Source organism: Sander lucioperca, chromosome 2 (genome assembly GCF_008315115.2).
Source record: "Sander lucioperca isolate FBNREF2018 chromosome 2, SLUC_FBN_1.2, whole genome shotgun sequence".
In the NCBI taxonomy this organism is placed as follows: domain Eukaryota; kingdom Metazoa; phylum Chordata; class Actinopteri; order Perciformes; family Percidae; genus Sander; species Sander lucioperca.
The window spans coordinates 33591312-33611311 of record NC_050174.1 but is presented as its reverse complement, the minus strand read 5'-3'; the positions used below and the strand labels follow the sequence as shown (position 1 = coordinate 33611311).

The 20000-nt window shown below is 44.2% G+C and overlaps 1 protein-coding gene across 2 annotated transcripts in view; it reads right to left on the bottom strand.

The window, feature by feature from the left end:
- The window catches only part of igsf9b (immunoglobulin superfamily, member 9b), an 84602-nt gene that overhangs the window by 38189 nt on the left and 26413 nt on the right, over positions 1–20000 (bottom strand). For both annotated transcript variants that reach the window (XM_031305643.2, XM_031305644.2), the window contains one exon: positions 14452–14658. In XM_031305643.2, coding sequence (XP_031161503.1) covers positions 14452–14658 — 207 coding nt within the window. The remainder of the gene's footprint in view (positions 1–14451; positions 14659–20000) is intronic.

Here is a 20000-nt window from a genome sequence, read left to right as displayed (position 1 = left end):
CTAAACTTTCACGTGCAAAATCACACAATCCCTCTTTAACATAATCCGTGTGTAGCTATATCATGGGATACTTAAAGATCACTGTGGCTAATAGCACTAGAGCTGCAACTAGCAAATATTTTCATTGTTGATTAATTTCTGGATTACTTTCTCCAGTAATCGATTACTTGTTAGGACTAAAGAAGCCCAAGATGACGTCCTCAGATGCCTTGTTTTGTCCACAACTCAAAGATATTCAGTTTGAGTGTGAAACTAGAAAATATTCACATTTAATAAGCTGCAATCAGAGAATAATGGGTAATTAAAGTAGTTAAGGTGATTGATTTTAATAGTTGGCAACTAATTAATTAATCTTTGCAGCTCTAGTGACACTGCATGTTTTTATTGAAAAAAGGTACACACACACACACACACACACACACACACACACAGACACACACACACACACACACACACACACCGAACAGTGTGTTTGTGTGGTAACATTATGTTGAAGGAGGACCGTTAAACTACCCCGGCAAATTCGTGCACCTAAGTCTTCCACAAACCTGGGAAAACACTGGACTTATATTTGGGTAAAATGTGTCACAGAGATGTGAAGAAAACTAGAAAATATTCACATTTATGAAGCTGGAATCAGAGAATTATTTTGCTTGTTTAATCACAGAAAAATGACTCCAAACAGTGGATAATTTAATGTACCTTGTATTAATGTAACTGGACTGAAAAGCAGCCTTTTGGAAATCCCTCTGGCTGACCGTGAGCACTGATCTCGTGCACGTGGTCGTGGGTCTGTATACATGTTGATTTTCAAAACTCGGAGAGCGCCCTGCCCCCTGCGTCTCCCTGGGGGAATTCAGGTTTCACTGTCGAACACTTAACCCTTTCCCGTCGCCTCCCTCTTGTCCGTCACTACAAAGAGACGGCAGCCACCCCCCCCCTCATTCTCTCAGGTTACCATAGCAATGAGACAGAGAAAAGCCCGGGCTGTAGGTTTAGATTTAAATTCAGTTGCTGTAGAAACACGGCAAGGCCAACCGTGGGTTAGGGGAGGGGTGATCACGCAGGGAGGGGAGGGTGGGTTTCTACTGTCAGAGATTTGAAAAATTACAAGTTGGGGAGACATGTTTAGATTTAGAAAGAAAGAGCCTTGTGTCAAATGCAGCGGCAGAAAAGGAAGAGTGAGAGAAATGAATGAGAGTGTTTTCCCTTTCAGCCTGAAGACGGACAAAAGGCCGACGCTGTGTGACAAATGTTGCTTTATTTAAATTTGATTGTTGCATCGTTGGCATTGAACTGAAATCTCAAATGGCACTCGCAATGGAATGAGAGGGGGAAACGTAGCAGGAGATATTCCTTTTTAACCCAAAATGCCAGAGCAGGGGGAATGAGAGGGGGAGACGCCAGAGCAGGGGGAATGAGAGGGGGAGACGCCAGAGCAGGGGGAATGAGAGGGGGAGACGCCAGAGCAGGGGGAATGAGAGGGGGAGATGCTAGAGCAGGGGGAATGAGAGGGGGAGATGCTAGAGCAGGGGGAATGAGAGGGGGAGATGCTAGAGCAGGGGGAATGAGAGGGGGAAATGCCAGAGCAGGGGGAATGAGAGGGGGAAATGCCAGAGCAGGGGGAATGAGAGGTGGAAACGCCAGAGCAGGGGGAATGAGCAGGGGGAATGAGAGGGGTACACGCCAGAGCAGGGGGGAATGAGCAGGGGGAATGAGAGGGGGAAACGCCAGAGCAGGGGGAATGAGAGGGAGAAACGCCAGAGCAGGGGAAATGAGAGGGGGAAACGCCACAGCGGGGGGAATGAGAGGGGGAAACACCAGAGCAGGGGGAATGAGAGGGGACATGTAGCAGAAGATATTCCTTTTTAACCCAAAATGCCAGAGCAGGGGGAATGAGAGGGGGAAATGTAGCCTGAGTACCATGTAACATTGTCAATTTCAATTCTAAATATTTTACTTTTTATGACCAAGAAAGAAAGAAGCATGTTGAAGGTAATGTAACTCTGTCAGTGTTCGCGGCTAACGGCCATATCTGGACACATCTAGTCTGACGCCGTTTCCGGTCTTTTTCGCGGTGCTTTTCCTGGCCGATCGAACCCGAAGTGCAAATAGAAGTAAATTACACACATGACTTTGAAGAGAGAACGCAGTAAGAATGCTTGATGCTTCATTCAAAGTCAGTCCCTCCAGAAAAACGTGATTATGCGATCGCATAATTCAACGCACAATCAGCCAAAGTCTGCATATTTATGACTTTGCATTTTTTCAAATACGCCGCACTTTCGCTGCATAAATTGCCGATTTCCGCACAAAATATGCGGGGCTTGCATGATTTCATAATCCCCGCATTTTCGTTGCTAAAAAGTCCCATATATCTTAGCAGAAAGTTGAAAAATGTTGCGTTTACTTCACACAAGAGCAGCCATTTTCCCCTGTTGCCATGGGAACGTTATGAAGTGACGTAATTACGTGACGTGAACATCATCGAAAAGCTGCAAACCCCGCGATGAAGCCATGATGAAACCACAGTTTTTGCAAGTTCCCGCAATTTCATCGCATAAAATTGCATAAATATCCCGCATATTCCATCACATTTTTTAAGAAAACGTGACGCATAATCAAGGATTTTTTCCCAAAACAATCACAAAAAAACATTTTTCTGGAAGGACAGCAAAGTGGAAATAAAGGAGCTTTTACTGCATCATTTGGAGTTGTTGAAGCATGCCATGTTTGCATGTTTTACGATGATAAAATTACTGTTTTTTTTAAAGGAGTCTGGTGGGTTTTGGCGATATTGATTTCAGGGCTGCAGCCTGTTTTTCAATCCAAGAGGAATTGAGCGAGGGGTTACGGAGAGGTTAGTGGAATTGTGTGCATCGATAATCCACTGACAGCCTACAAGAGGTTGACCTTTCTGGCCTCGGGGCTCCGTAACGCCCCCAGCAGACACATTCATCACTCCCCCTGGTTCTACGTTAACACAATGTCCACGAGTCCTCGAGAGACAAACATCATTACACTCTTTTGATGGATGGAGAGAGAAAAAGACGAAACAATAGCTGCTGCTTTTTTCTCGTGTCCACCCTCTTCCTCCTCCCCCTCCTCCTCCGGCGGCTATCGCATGACAGCTCCGGTCTACCTTAAAAAATGAGCTTCTTGTTTCCAACAGGTGGAGCAGCCAAGGGTAGAAAACTGAAACTCAAATACGCCCGCTGCCGTGTGAACCTGTAAGACGCTACGTATCAGCCAGCGGGTGGCAGGTGAGGAAGAACTCAGCTTTCAGAAGCTGTGCCGCTCGCCAGGAGCTGCGTTGTTTTCAGTTTCTGATCTCCTATTCTTTGAGGCTTTTTCTGCAAGTGAAACCAGTGCAATGCAACCGAGCTGAGCTGACATTTAACCCACATAAGTCCAGTGTTTTCCCAGGTTTGAGGAAGACTTAGGTGCACGTATTTGGCGTGATCTGGCAAGATTCCAGCTTGTTAAATGTTAAATGTTCTAGTTTCTTCTCTCCTCTTTGACAGTAAACTTAATATCTCTGAGTTGTGGACATAACGAGACATTTGAGGATGTCATCTTGGGCTTTTTGGAAACACTGATCCGCATTTTATAGACCAAACAACTTATCCATTAGATTAATCGACTATGAAAATAATCGTTAGTTGCAGCTCTAATAAGAACTTTAGGTGGTGACTAAAAAAGGCTTGGCTGCTGCATCAAAGCTTTAAAAAAGTAGAGAAAACCCTGATATCTTGTTCATTTCCGGTTACAGTTAAGATTTACAACACTTTCTTGGCATTGTATATTGTATTTTCTTAGTTTTGTGGCTACTTCAGTCTAAAGGCCCTGACACACCGAGCTGATAATCGGCCATCGGACAGTCTGGCGAGGTCGCTGACTCGAGTCTGTTCGGTGTGTTTGTGCCTTTGTCCATCGGAGGAGCCGTCGGCTTTAATTTTGGCCGATTTGACTTGTTGAATGCGAAGGCGGGCAGTCGGACTCCATGACCAATCTGATTGGTGGAGTGCTAACCCGGAAATGACGAATATGAGATCGTATTCCGAACGAAGCCGCCATTATGCCTGGATGTAAAATCCGGGAGAAGCCAGACCCACGTGACGCGTTCGTTATTTCCAGTTTTCATTTTTTGGGCGACAACACAGAGCAGCGCCGCCTGCTGCTATGGAGACGTATTACGTCTCGCGCACGTGCAGAACATAAGCTCAAGTCGGCGTCTCCTCAGTGTGTTCTGAGACATATTTTGGACCTCGGGGAGCCGACTGATCAGTCCAACTGGCTTTTCTGCCGACGGTCAGCCGTCAGGTTGGTGTGTCTGAGCCTTTATAATGAGAGGGAAAACCCTAATATAACAGTTTTTATGTTAAATATTTAGGGTCTGTTTAGGACTGGCATTAAAATAAATCCAATGCTTCACAAGTTTCATGCTTCAACAGTAGAGTTCTTTACTTTTGGCGTTTGATTTTCTATTTCTCTAACTGAAGGGACAACCCTGAAGTCTTGCTCATTCACATTTTTGGTATTGTATATTGTATTTCCTTAGTTTTGTGGCGACTGAAGCTTGAAGACAAGGCTTTTAGTGTCACAACGGAATTAAATCAACATGTGATTTTTGTATTTGGGGGTTCCCACTGCTACTTACAGGCACAGTCATACACGGGGTAAAGTGAACGACTTCCCCTGTGATACCATCGCAGGGGAAGACAGATTATTGTGTTTGGAGAAGCATCCGCACTGCTTTTCTTTGTCCATCCGTATGTGCATAAGAGAGCCGAGCAGAGATGCATTGTGGGATGTGTTTTGATTTGAATACAATCATAAGTCTGGGACCGGCCCCCTGCCTCTGACAGCTCACCCCTCCCACTCCCCCAAATTTCTCTCTTCAATCCTCCTGTCTCCCTAATCAGTTTAACCCTCTTATGAATAGCTCTTTGTCGTGAGATAGATTACAGTTAACTCTGTCCCTCTCGCTCCGTCCAGCTCCGTTAACCCCTGGACCACGTGCCAAAAGTTCACTACAGCGGGACCCTGAACTCACCACGGATCAACGTGATCCGGGAGCAAAGTTATTGATTTTAATATTTTTTTAAAATATGGAGTTTGTTCCAGTGAGATTACAAGAGGTGTTTGAACTTCATTCCAGTGCAGAACTTGCAGTTTTCTGGCCAGGAAGAGATAGGGAGATGTTAACCATTAATAGTTGGCTAAAATGTTGCTTTTAGTTACATACTTTTTAGTTACGTAGGCTACAGCGTAGGCTCTGCATAGAGGCTATAAATCAGCCTTTAGTGTTGTCTGTAATTAGTCAACCAGTTATCAATAACCGTATAACCCAATAACTGCTTTATCTATAGGCTGACATTAAGCTTAAGATGACAGTCTGATGTGGTCTGATTTTTATAATTAAAATATATACAGTATTTGAATTTAGAATATTCGTTGACAGCCCTATACAGCAGTGGGTATGTATACAGTCATGTGAACAAATTAGGACACCCATGCTAAAGTTGACTAAAAAGAGGAATAAAAAAATCATCTTTTGCAAATTGATCTTAATGCCTTAATTAAAAAAATGAGGAAAAATCCAACCTTTAAGGACACCAATTTTCTTTGTGAATGAATAATGTATCGTAAATAAATAAATGTTCTTCCTTAAAATACAGGAGGCATAAGTCAGTACACCCCTATGTTAAATTCCCATAGAGGCAGGCAGACTTTAATTTTTAAAGGCCAGTTATTTCATGGATCCAGGATACTATGCATCCTGATAAAGTTCCCTTGGCCCCCACATCATCACATACCCTTCACCATACCCCCACATCATCACATACTCTTCACCATACCCCCACATCATCACATACCCTTCACCATACCCCCACATCATCACATACCCTTCACCATACCTAGAGATTGGCATGGTTGTATTTCAGTTAGCCTAATAGCTGGTTTGATTTGCATTGAAAGATGATTTTATGGAAAGTACCCCATGCCAATCTCTAGGTATGGTGAAGGGTATGTGATGATGTGGGGGTATGGTGAAGGGTATGTGATGATGTGGGGGTATGGTGAAGGGTATGTGATGATGTGCGGACCAAGGGAACTTTATCAGGATGCATAGTATCCTGGATCCATGAAATAACTGGCCTTTCAAAATAAAAGTCTGCCTGCCTCTATGGGAATTTAACATAGGGGTGTACTGACTTATGCCTCCTGTATTTTAAGGAAGAACATTTATTTATTTACGATACATTATTCATTCACAAAGAAAATTGGTGTCCTTAAAGATTGGATTTTTCCTAATTTTTTTAATTAAGGCATTAAGATCAATTTACAAAAGATTTTTTTATTCCTCTTTTTAGTCAACTTTAGCATGGGTGTCCTAATTTTTTCACATGACTGTAGATAGGACATATGCATCGACAGAAGAGACATTTGGACAATATTGATCTGAATGTCCAGCACAGCACTGACTCTGATCTCCTCGTACCAGTCTGTCCAGTGACACACCTAAAGCATGAGGTAACAATGGCCTGCAGCCAGCTATTCTTCGTCTTCCATTGTGTCGTTGTTTGCCACACATCATCCTGGTCCAGTTATGGTGGAAAAACTGGTTGGTGATGGATGAAAGGTGACCAGTTTCAGCTTTCAGTTGGGCTATTTTCTACAAAATAGACGCATGTAGCAGAGGGCAGCAGATAATGCTGATGCTTTTTAAAAGCAAACTAAAAACCTACCTTTTTAATCTGTCTTTTATAAGAGTTTTATTTATTTATTTATCTATTTATTTATGTATCTGTCTGTTGATGCATTTGAGCTTGTTTTGTTTCGTGGTGTACCGTACTGAGTTTTTATTTATTTCTAATAGTGATGCATCAATATAAATGTGTAAAGATTACAACCTGTTGAGATAAAAAAAAATGAAGCGCGATGCAAATTTTAAACGTCCAAAGGCTAAAGCCTGGTTCACACGGCAGGATAATGAGGCCGATTTTAGCCCCGATTCCCCCCTTCCGACAATCTTAAGGATGCTCCGATTATGGTAAAATAATCTGATCAGATATTCCTGCCGTGTGTGGTGTGTTAAGACTGCTCTCGTCTGCTCGGAAGGACGTCGGGACCGCTCCCATCTCAAATCGGGGATATCCAACATGTTGGATTGTTTTGGCCCGATTTCTCCTCGTGTGTGGTGTCCCCCCGGGGACAAACGAGCACGCAGCCTGTGGACTGTGGCGTGTAGCCAATCAGAAAGAGAGGTGACGAGGCGGCGAGGAAAGCACCGGGAAACAACATCAAAACAGCCGGCGGCACGGCGCACCAGAAAGTCCGGTGGACGTCGGAGATAAGTAGAGCAAGTATAGTCCATGCTGGCGTTGTCTCCACTTCTTTGACCATCGCTACAAACCAACTACAAACTATCGCCACTGCATCCTCTTCGTCCGCCATGATTGTTTACTCTGAAGTCACGTTTGATCTCGAGGGATTTTGCGAGATTTCCCGTCTGACCTGGGAATGCTCGGGAGTCAGATCGGTTCGTGTGTGATGTGTTGTACCACACGCTGTACGACCAAAACTGTTAGACCGTGAGTGGAGTACACACGGCGATAAAAAATCACCGTCTCAGGATTGGAAAATCGGCCGACAATTTTAAAATCGTCCCGTGTGAACCAGGCTTTAATCTACTTTAGATTTCACTTGTTTGTCTTCAGACGTCACTACGTCTTCTTAGTTTGTTTATTTCAAGAGATTATTCAGTTATTTTGATTGATTGATTAATTGATGATTGATTGATGCAAAAGCTTAGTTGTTCAAAGGTTACAGAGTTCAGGGTTTGTGTGTGTGTATGTGTGTGTGTGATTTGTGCATGTGTCTGTGAGTGTGTGTCTGTGTCTGTGTGTGTGTGTATGTGTGTGTGTGTGTGTGTGTGTGTGTGTGTGTGTGTGTGTGTGTCTGTGTGTGCGTGACTTGTGCATGTGTGTCTGTGATTGTGTGTGTCTATGAGTGTGTGTGTGTGTGTGTGTGTGTGTGTGTGTATGTGTGTGTGTGATTTGTGCATGTGTCTGTGAGTGTGTGTCTGTGTGTGTGTGTGTGTGTCTGTGTGTGCGTGACTTGTGCATGTGTGTCTGTGATTGTGTGTGTCTGTGAGTGTGTGTCTGTGTGTGTGTGTGTGTGTGTGTCTGTCTGTGTGTGCGTGACTTGTGCATGTGTGTCTGTGATTGTGTGTGTCTATGAGTGTGTGTGTGTGTGTGTGTGTGTGTGTGTGTGTGTGTGTGTGTGTGTGTGTGTGTGTGTGTGTGTGTGTGTGTGTGTGTGTGTGTGTGTGTAAAATGCAGGCTTTAACTGCTCCAGTGTTCAGAGGTCACACTGAGAGTGTGATGGAGGCCTGCTGAGATCTGGGGGTTTTCCCCCATTGTGGTTGTAACCTCAGGCCGGACTAGCCTGCTCCCAGTCTCTACTGATCTACTTCAGCACACAGCAGCCATTTGATCTCACCCTGCAGCCATAAACCATCCTGACACGGCAAGACTCTAACATATTGTCTCAACAAATACAACTCAAGCTGACTATAGGAGTGTGTCAGTCCGAGTTTATCTGGATGTTTCCTCTTTGTTGAGAGTTGACAGTGAGGTTCAGCGCTGCAGGGCATGCTGGGTGTGAAACGGAGAGGAAGCAGGTTGAGGGTTATTAATACCTTCCACGATTCTCTCTACGCACTGAAAGCACTGAATGCTCGTCGACTAAAATACATGATACCGGTAGATTCTTTAGTTCCCTACAAAGCACCCAGACCCCTCAGGTCGTCTGGGACAGGGCTGTTGTGTGTTCCCGGAACTAGGACCAAACAAAGTGATGTTATTCTGCTCCTCACCGGTGGAACGAACTCCCTGAAACCTGAGGTCTACTCAGACGGTTAGCTCATTTAATTCAGGGATGAAAACATTTTTGTGCACATCTTAAATCTCATTTTAACTGTATTACTGATACTGTATTACTGGTAATAAATACAAAAACTACCAACTCACGGCGGGTCCGTGTGCCGGGTGCGTGGTTCTAAAGGGTTGTACTTAGTGTCTTCATTAATCAGAGGGGTGTTTTGGGCGTAACATGCAATCAACCAATCAGAGATCATCTCCCATTCCCTTTAAAAGCCAGGCGCGTTTGGACCTTGGAGCATTGCTGTTATGATGGAGGATTTGCACCGTAATATTTTTATTTGTAATCTTCTGCATGTGTGTGTGCTGCTGTGCGTCCCTGTGTGTGTAACAAGCATAGTGTGTGTGCGCTGTGCACGAGCCTAGGAGCATTTTACTAATGCTCTGTTAAAATAACAATGAAATGCTGCGTTATTGACTTTAGACCAGGTTTTTGTTGGTCAATGGAGCGATCACTTCCTGCTGCCTCAAGATAGCAATACGCCCAGAATGCACCTGAACACACCTCCCTGTAAGACCAGCACGCCCAGAAAGCACCTGAACACACCTCCGTGTAAGACCAGCACGCCCAGAATGCACCTGAACACACCTCCCTGTAAGACCAGAACGTCCATGGACACACAAGTGGGCGCAGGTGCATTTGCTATTTAAACGACGTGGGCGCTGGACGGGAAACTGACAACTGCGTCGGTCTTAAACTAGCAAAGACACTTGCGTCGGGCTTTGCGCTGCGCCGGGTGTAAGATAGGACCCTAATTGTTCCCTTACAATGTGTCTCTGTGCCTCTGTAAAACACTTTGAGTTGCATTGTGTATGAATGGTGCTACACAAATAAACTTGCCTTTCCTTTACGCAGACGAGAGAGAGCCTCTCTGAGACCGAGACAGGCTGGCGTCTGAGGGGGCCGACAGAAGAACGGCGCTCAGCAGCCGTCACACTCCTCAAATACAGAGTGCAATCTCATATACACCTGATATCGTATCAAAAAATGTTGGTTTAATGGACGACTGAAATAGTCATCCGAGATACCGCCTGCTTTGATTCTTTCATCTCAGCTTCTAAAAATGAGCGATAGCATCAGCGAGCTGGAGACAAAGCAGCAGACCAAGGACAGACAGCCTTTGGGAATGCTTTTAATGTTTTATTTTAGGCTTTAGTGCGACGCATTTGCAATGCAATGAGTCCACCAAAGGAAGGACAGGACAGCACTTTGATTTAGTAATTCATATTGAAGTGATTGAACAGCTGACGTAGCTGTTACTGGAAGCAGCCATTATGTTGTAAATCCACACTTAAGACTCATCTCTGCTCTCTTGTTCCTGATCTCAGACAAGCTAAGACAAAGCTCAGGAAATGGTCGCCTACTTGACTGTCTTGTGGTTAAATCTGAAATCCCCCCCCAACATTTTAATTTGAGGGTAGAATACATTAGACCCACATCGCTGACACGCTTCACATGCTGCCATCTGCCTCCAGTGGGAGGGGAGATGTGAGGATCTGAGGCAGACAGGGGTAAAGCCCACGCCAGACAAATACACTCAAAGGGACAGATATGGAAAAATATCAGGACACCTAGAGATTAGTTGTCAACTATTACGTTGATCGGCAACTATTTTGAGAATGGATTAACCGGTTTGAGTAATTTTTTCTGACAAAAAGAGTAAAGATTCTCTGATTCCAGCTTGTTAAATGTGAATATTGTTCTAGTTTCTTCTCTCCTCTGTGACAGGAAATTGAATATCTTTGAGTTGTGGACAAAACAAGACATTTGAGGACGTCATCTTGGGCTTTTTGGGAAACAGTGATCCACATTTTTCACCATTTTCTGACATTTTAGAGACCAAACGACTGAACAATAATCGACAGATTAGTCGACTATGAAAATAATGGTTAGTAGCAGCTCTAAGGACATCCCCGACAGTCTTCTACTCCGAGCCACATCTCTGCGATGTTGTTTACTTCATTATGGCTGCGTGTGCATCAGATGACTGCCCCGAAACAATGACATGGTTAACGGCCTACAAGAGCGTTAACATGCCAAACACATGTAGCCCAAATTGCCCGGTGGAGGCGGCCTGTTTGTGGTTGAATGTGGTTCCTGAGTTGTCACGATGCTGCAAACATGTTTTTGAATCAGAGTAGGGCTGAAGTTAGTTGTTTGGACTTTAAAATGTCAGAAAAAGGTGAAAAATGTGGAATGTCTTTCTCCAAAGCCCAAGAAGACGTCCTTGAATGTCTTGTTTTGTCCACAACTCAAAGATATTCAGTTTCCTGTCACAGAGGAGAGAAGAGACTAGAAAATATTCACATTTAGCAAGCTGGAATCAAGAGAACTTTTACTCAAAAATGACTAAAAACCGATTATCAAAAAATGTTGGCGATTAATTTAACAACTGACAACGAATCGAATATTCTTTGCAGCTCTGAATCAGAGGCTTTCATTCTCTGATAAAATAAGTTCCAATGCAGCAGATGCAGAGGGCTTTTAAGCAAGGCCTGCTGTACATTTCAGTGACCTAGTTGGGACAGTATGGGATTTTGGGGTGTCCTAGTAGTAGTCCTGTTGGCTTTGGCCAAGCAAGGGGAGGTTGTGATACCCCTCTTTGTCTTTTGTCCTCTGCTAGACAATGCCAGGATTATAGGGCTCCAGCAAGAAAACTCCCATTATTCCCAATGCTTCCAACATGTTCCTTCCCGCACAACAATCTCCCCTTACTGGGTCACCCCTCAGCATACTAATAAAACACTGTCATCAGACCACCAAGCCCCCACCTACACTCCTAATCCCCCCGTGCACGGCGTTGCTGGTACCCCCCTTCTTCTTGCTCAGCTACCCCACCCCCCCTTTAACTGCCTGCATTAAAACACATCCATTCTCTCGCCCTTCCTCCTTTCCCTGCACGGCAACTGCAGTCTGGAAACACACAGACTGCAGTTGCAGTAATTACAGGGATAGTGGTTTGGGTAGATTACCTATTTGGGGTTTTGTTTCATCCAAACTTCCCCTCCCCAAGTCTCCATAAATACCAGTGTAACCTCCTCATGCCCACACAGAAGACAGGCATGTAACTCGAGGTAAAAGAAAGAAAGAAATGTTTCCACATGGACACCTCGCCTCCTCACCTCACCTCACTGAAATCCACCGAACCCATAATTACAGAAATCTGTCAATCGGTGGTCAGTCTGATGAATCCTTTCAGAAACCAGCTGCTATGACAGTCAGCTCCAGAGTCAGCTCTTCTTTGTCCCACATCGACACCACTATGTTTCGGTTTGAAAACAAATATCTTTTGCTGTGTTCTACGCCTCGCGTCCACACTAATGCTGCCTTTCCGAGCCCCTAAAACTGAGATATTTGAATTTGGATGTCTTTATTGTCATTGCAATTAAAAATACAATGAAATTGTAGAGCCACTCTAGTAAGGTGCATCATCATTGTAACACACACACACACACACACACACATATATATATATATATATAAATAAAATTCATCTCACAACACACACTAAACACGCTTGGTCGGGACTATTGCCGTCCCTTTTGACGCAGTTATGTTAAGGAAAAGGTCGTGGGTGGGCGTACGGTTCTGTTACACGCGGGAAGAACGGTTCAGAAAGAAAAAAGCGACTATAGCCAGCGTGACCAGCGGGACGTGACCCCCGCTCTCCTGGTGAAAGTCCTGTGTTTGACCCATCCACCCCCCCAACCAACCTCCTTACATACTACTCTCTAAATCCTCTCTAACTGCTGCTCTCCCCGGTGCGTTACACAAACACGCTGAAAGACGCCTTTTTCGTCGCATCAGACGCTGACAGCCACTGTCCAAACGTCCTTATTTTACGAGTTCGGAGTGAGAATGGGTTGTGCGCACACACACACGCACACACACACGCACGCACACACACACACACACACACACACACACGCACACACACACACACACACACACACACACACACACACACACACTGAATACATCTCACCCATCATTCATAGCAAACACTCTCATTTTTCCTGCAAGCACATCCTAACTGTAGACATAATTTGCTTGACAGTGCTCCAAAACGACTGCCGAAAACAAGAAAAATCTCCACACTGAGCACCATGCTAGAGAGCCGTAAGCCGCTGCACTCGTGCACGCCGCCATTTTGCTTAAAGACATTTGGGAACATTGGAACATTTGGAAGATATTTGGAAACACTGCTGCTCCCCGTTTTGGTTTGAAAACTCCGAAGTTGACGTGCAGAAGCGTAAAACTTAACGACGACCCTGAGGCCAGCATTCGCCTCCTGATTGGGTCTTAGCAGTCGTGACTCGTCCTTTCCTGATTCGTCACGCCCCTGTCACGTGACCCTCTCCCGGAAAAGAATATCCTGGACTGACTATCCGTGTTTAGTTCTACATTCAAGGACTCCCAATCACATTTTCCCTACGCCTTTACAACCCGGTCTTACAGTTCGTGTAAATGTCACGTTATTCTTAATCTATTTAAACGTGTTCACGGAGACGTTTTTCCTCATTTTTTACATGTAAATGTCACGTTATTTTCTCAAAGAAAGGACGCCGGGAGGCGGCCGGAAGACGGCCGGAAAGGATGCTCCATAAGCCGGGAGGCGGCCCGTTGGGGACGCGCCACAATAATGGGATGGCGGAGGTTGGGTTTAGGAAAAACACTACAGGGAAAGGGCGCCTCACACGCTGGGAGACGGCCACGGGGGACGGGGGACGCGCCACATTCACCCGATCCCTGCTCGCCCCGGTGAAAGTCCTGTGTTGTTGGACCCATCCACCACCCCGACCAGCCTCCCTACGCGGATTTTCGGCTCTTTATACTACTCCCTACCATTTACGTGCTGTGACCACGAAATATGCTTCCCAATGAAATACATTACTTCACATTTTCGTGCTGGCCACCACGTAAAAACCGACAACAACGTCTCTGTGAACACGTATCAATAGATTTACATTTACACAAACTGCCGTGAGACCGGGCTGGCCTTTATGGCCTTGTAGTCGTGTTTCTTTCAGTAACAGTTCCACCTCGTCGTCGACCCAAACAAAGAATTCTCTCGTCTTATTTTTCGACATTGCTGCTCTTCCTTCGTAGTCTTTTCTGAAACTAAGCAACTACCAACAACCGGGCGGAGTATACATGCTGCTTCCTGTGTACACCGGCACGCACACTCCCAGTATACATGAACGGTCGTGTGATATGCATTTTAGGCGCGTTAGTGTAGACGGAGACTAGTTCTGCTACAGAGCTAAAACTCTTGTGTGGACAGAGATCGCTTTTGTCTCAAAACGCCGCTTAAAAATGAAAACCTAGTAGTGTAGATGTTGCCTAAGAAATGTTTTCAAAGCACAAATGCAGCCGAATCGCTGAAAAAAAGATTCAGTCAAAGGTCTTATAGGTCTCGTGTTGCAACAGATACAACATGTGTTTTTCATATGTGTTTTCTGAAAGGCAGTGTGTAATTAAGCCCATCTGAATAACTCTTACCCTTGTAGTTTGGATGAACTCGAGGAGCATACACTCCAAATTTGATGAGGATGGGAACGTTGTAACCGAGGCGAACCCACTCCACCACGTGCAGAGGAAAGAGGTTTGGGGTTGTGGCTTCTTTGGATGTTGGAGTGAGATTGCAGCTCAGTTCTGCAGAGCCCCCTTCTCTGCCACGAACCAAAGACGCCCCGCCTTGAGAAACACCTGTAAAAGCAACAACAAATCACCACGATGAAGCATGAGATTAGCTGTGGACATTTGCTGATAGCACAGACGGCTATAAACAGTAAAAAAATGGGAATAAACACATAAATCATGCTCTGCAAGGGCCTGAGAAATATGGGCCTTTTAAAGAGAGTTATGGCTGCAAGAGAGGCCAGATTAACCTCTCTGGAATTTCATTCATTCCTGTGAAAAGTGTTTGCTATGCTGGGAACAGTTCATGAAATATTTGCAGCAATATATCTTGGGAGAGAGCAGGACAACACAGGAAAGGAAGAGGTCAAGACACAGATGAAAGAAGTAACAACTGATCCATGAATGCTTAAAGAGAAGAGAAATCCGGCGCAAAATCAACCTAGGGGTTAATAACACGTGTGTACCGAGTCGACCGTTCTCTGGGATATGTTTTCATGCTAATCCAATGTGACCAGTTTTATCGAAAACCGTTAATTAGCTTATAAAGCTAGTCGTCGGGGCAGAGGGTAAAGTAAAAAGGAATCGCTATTTCTATACCACTAAAGGCGCTGACACACCGAGCCGATAATCGGCCGTCGGACAGTCTGGCGAGGTCGGTGACTCGAGTCTGGTCGGTGTGTTCCGTGCCGTCGTCCGTTGGAGGAGCCGTCGGCCTTCATTTGGGCCGACCTGACATGTTCAGTCAGAGACAGGACAGTCGGGACTCACCAGGAAACGGGGAGCGGGATGAGCGTGACTAGAGTTTCTCAAAATCTGACGAAAATCTTTTAAACTGACCTTTGTTGATCTGAAATGAAGACAGATTCAGCAACTGCACGGCCTATTTCTCTCTTAAAATGTTTTCAGAAACACGTTTCGGTGAACTATTTTGAGATCGTATTTTGAACGAGCCGCCATGACAGTCTGGCTGTGAATTTCCGGAGAAACCAGACCCAATCAGCTGCCGGTTTTCATTTTCTGGGAAACAATACAGAGAAGCGCCGCCTGCTGCTATGGAGACGTATTTACGTTTCGTGGACGCGCAGAGCGTACGCTCAAGTCGGCGTCTCTTCAGTGTGTTCTGAGGAACTTTTTGGACCTCGGGGACCCGACTGATCAGTCCGACTGACTTTACTGCCGACGGTCGGCCGTCTGGTTGGGGTGTCAGCACCTTAAAAAGGCTCAAAATAGCACCACACCTCCACGGTAGTATAATGAGGGTCCCTACATGTTAACCGAAGCATTGAGAACTTTGTAAGTGTACAGACAGTTTATTAAAAAGATAGATTATAAAGACAGTCTTTATAAACTATCTTTTTAATAAACTGTCTGTGTAATACTTTTCCATGACACTGCGAATAAAACAAGGTTGATTTCATACAGACTTGTTGCTTCTACAGGAGCAGAAATCCTTGTTACACAATCTGGTCGCTCGGGGTCAGACTACCTTGGACGGTTTAGACCACTGGTTCTGAAACTTTTTTCAATAATGTACCACTTTTGAATTGTTTCTTTAAGCCAAGTACCCCTGACCAGCGCTAATCATTTTTGGTAGAAAAGAAAGTCTCTATAAAGAGGAACAATGCAGCGCTGTATGTCAGAGATAGATTTACTAAACAACAGCCTTGGAGAGCATTTAAATGATGATGAGAAAAGGAGATAACTGTAAAAAAGACAAAACCTTGGAAAAAGATGGTAGAAAGAAGGAAGGAAGGAAGGCAAGAATAGGTCGAAATAGTATCAAAAACTTCAAAAACGGTGGCAGGTGACGGTGGCAGAGAGGAGGACACTGGACAAACTGCTGGACATTACTGACGATGCCAGCCACCCCCTGCACACTGTCATCAGCAACCAGAGGAGCCTGTTCAGTGGAAGGCTGCTCCTTCCCAAGTGCAGGACCAACAGACTCAAGAACTCCTCTGTCCCTCATGCCATCATACTCTACAACTCCTCACTCAGGGGGAGGAGGAAATAGGGGAGAGGACAGGACAGAACAGGAAGGAAGGAAGAGAAGGAGTGGTAGCCACCAAGGGGGTAAGCGTCTCCTCACAACGCATAGCTCCTATGGCGCCATTTTGCTGCTACCAAGCCATCACCTCCCGTTAGCATCCCATTGACTGCCATTCATTTTGACGTCACTTTGACAGAGAATAACTTTACATCTGAAGAGTTTAAAGACTCTATTTGTCCGTTGTTTATTTCTAAAGAAACACGACAATGTATAAAAGGCTCCATTACCTTGTAGCTCACGTTATGGCTCCGTAGCAGACGTTTTTATAAAAATAGGCTAACGATTGGGTCATAACCACGAGACTTACTGTCTCATAGTAGAGGAATTACCGTATAGTACAGGAGAAGCTCTCAGGCAGTTTGGACTTCCATTAGCTGTTTAAGTTTAATTACTAATGTTAACTATCATTTTAGTGATCAATAATTAGCCTGTGTCTATGTTATCTCCTTACATATACCTACGCTCTCCGTCTCTGCTAGATTGGGAATGATTGAGATTTCTCTTGGCACAGCTACCAGAAGACTTCCAACTTTCAGACAGGTTGCTCACGTCACATCTACGTCTTCAAGCTCAGTTGGAGGCTGCTCAGTAACGCTCAGCCATCACCGGGAAAGATCTTCTAATATCCTTCACTGGTCTCCGTCCAGAGACACGGGACCTGGTGGTCCAGATTATATACGGTCTATGTGAGCTACCCAGGCGCCCAGCCCACCTAGGTTTTGCCACTTTTTCCGATGTTATTGGCGCCTATTCCTAAGTATTTTTTCGATGAGTTTTTTTTTTTGCGTGTTTCTCAACCTTTTTTGACCCTTTTTTCTTTGATGGCTAAGTAACTTTTTTGGGTCTTTATGTCGACCAAACTGTAAGTGAGAAGGCTATATGAGACATGCAATAATACAGCAAAAGATGACTTTTTCTGGCCCTGGATGTGATTCTTATTTTCCAGTTTGGCCCTTAGTCAGTCCCTCCAGAAAAACGTGATTATGTGATCTCATAATTCAACGCATAATTAGCCAAAGTCCGCATATTTATGCGGGGCGCATTTTTTCAAATACGCCGCACTTTCGCCGCATAAATCGCCGCGCAAAATATGCGGGGCTTGCATGATTTCATATATCTTAGCAGAAAGTTGAAAAATGTTGTTTACTTCACACAAGAGCAGCCATTTCCCCCTGTTGCCATGGGAACGTTATGAAGTGACGTTATAAAGTGACGTTATAAAGTGACGTTATAAAGTGACGTTATAAAGTGACGTTATAAAGTGACGTTATAAAGTGACGTTATGAAATGACGTTATGAAATGACGTTATAAAGTGACGTTATGAAATGACGTTATGAAGTGACGTTATAAAGTGACGTTATAAAGTGACGTTATGAAGTGACGTTATGAAGTGACGTTATGAAATGACGTTATAAAGTGACGTTATGAAATGACGTTATGAAATGACGTTATGAAATGACGTTATAAAGTGACGTTATGAAATGACGTTATGAAATGACGTTATGAAATGACGTTATGAAATGACGTTATGAAGTGACGTTATGAAGTGACGTTATGAAATGACGTTATGAAGTGACGTTATGAAGTGACGTTATGAAGTGACGTTATGAAATGACGTTATAAAGTGACGTTATGAAATGACGTTATGAAATGACGTTATGAAATGACGTTATGAAATGACGTTATGAAATGACGTTATAAAGTGACGTTATGAAATGACGTTATGAAATGACGTTATGAAATGACGTTATGAAATGACGTTATGAAATGACGTTATGAAATGACGTTATGAAGTGACGTTATAAAGTGACGTTATAAAGTGACGTTATGAAGTGACGTTATGAAATGACGTTATAAAGTGACGTTATAAAGTGACGTTATGAAATGACGTTATGAAATGACGTTATGAAATGACGTTATGAAATGACGTTATGAAATGACGTTATGAAGTGACGTTATGAAGTGACGTTATGAAGTGACGTTATGAAGTGACGTTATGAAATGACGTTATGAAGTGACGTAATTACGCAACGTGAACATCATCAAAAAGCTGCAAACCCCGCGATGAAACCATGAGGAAACAGTTTTTGCAAGTTCCCGCAATTTCATCGCATAAAATTGCATAAATATCCAACATATTCCATCACATTTTTTAAGAAAACATGACGCATAATCAAGGATTTTAGCCCAAAACAAACACAAAAAAACTCCACATTTTTCTGGAAGGACTGCTTAGTGAAATTGAGTTTGACAACCTTGGTTTACACATTGCGGTTAATAATCAAAATCCTTAAGGAGAAAATAAACGGGATTTTCACTTCCAGTACCACACTTCTGAGCCGTATAACATCCCCAGAGCGTTCCCTGATACAACCTGAGCCATCAGAGGGCATGTTAAACAACCGTGTGCCATTTGGTGACAAGATCTTATAGCTTCAAAGCCTGCAAACACACAGCAATCCCATTAGTGAGACCTGGAGCAGACTGTCCTCTCTCTGACTCCTCCCTCTCCCTCGCTGCCATGTGCTCACGTGGGTGTGTGCGCGCAACTGGGTGCCGGTGTTTGCTCTGCCTCTCATCTGTCCCGGTGATACTTTAATCTCAGAAGGGGGGCGGGGGGGGGGGGGCTGGTACACTGAAGCAGGACAGCAGGACTCTCTGATGCTCTCTCCGGCCGATCTCCCACCACCCCCTGGGGTACACACATGGTCTGCAGACCAGCACAATCAATCCCCCCCCCCCCACACCCCCTCCCCGTACAAACACAGGCATTCACACAGAGAAGCGTGCCCCGGGATGGGGGTCGCATAAATCCCAGATTGATCTAAATCCACACCCAGAGATATTATTTAAGTTGGATTTTGGCCCCATTCCCTCTCGTCAACTCATGTCTATGTCTATGTTGTAACCCCTCCTCTTTACTTTCTCCAAAATGGGGGCTGTGCCAGATTTAGTGTCACTCAAACTGCATGTAGGCAGCTAAAAGGCAACATATGCCAACTCAAACATAGACAATCATTTCTCTTTTTTATTGCACTATTTGCACATTAACACTGTACATTTCATATTTTATATATTATTACTGTATATTTGTTTTTAATATATATGTTAAAAGTCTGGATAATATATGTTGTTTGTATACCTGGATTGGTAACAAAAATAATTTTCCCCCTGGGATTATTAAAGTATTTCTGATTTCTGATTTCTGATTCTGATTCTGCTTTGCCATGCTTCCTCCTAACAAGGGACACAGTTGTTGAAGTTGGTAAACAATGAACTTTTGGTGAAGCTATGCAGACATATGGCAGAGACAAATGGAAGGAAACAACCGGTTGTCTTACAAGTAGGGCAGCGTCT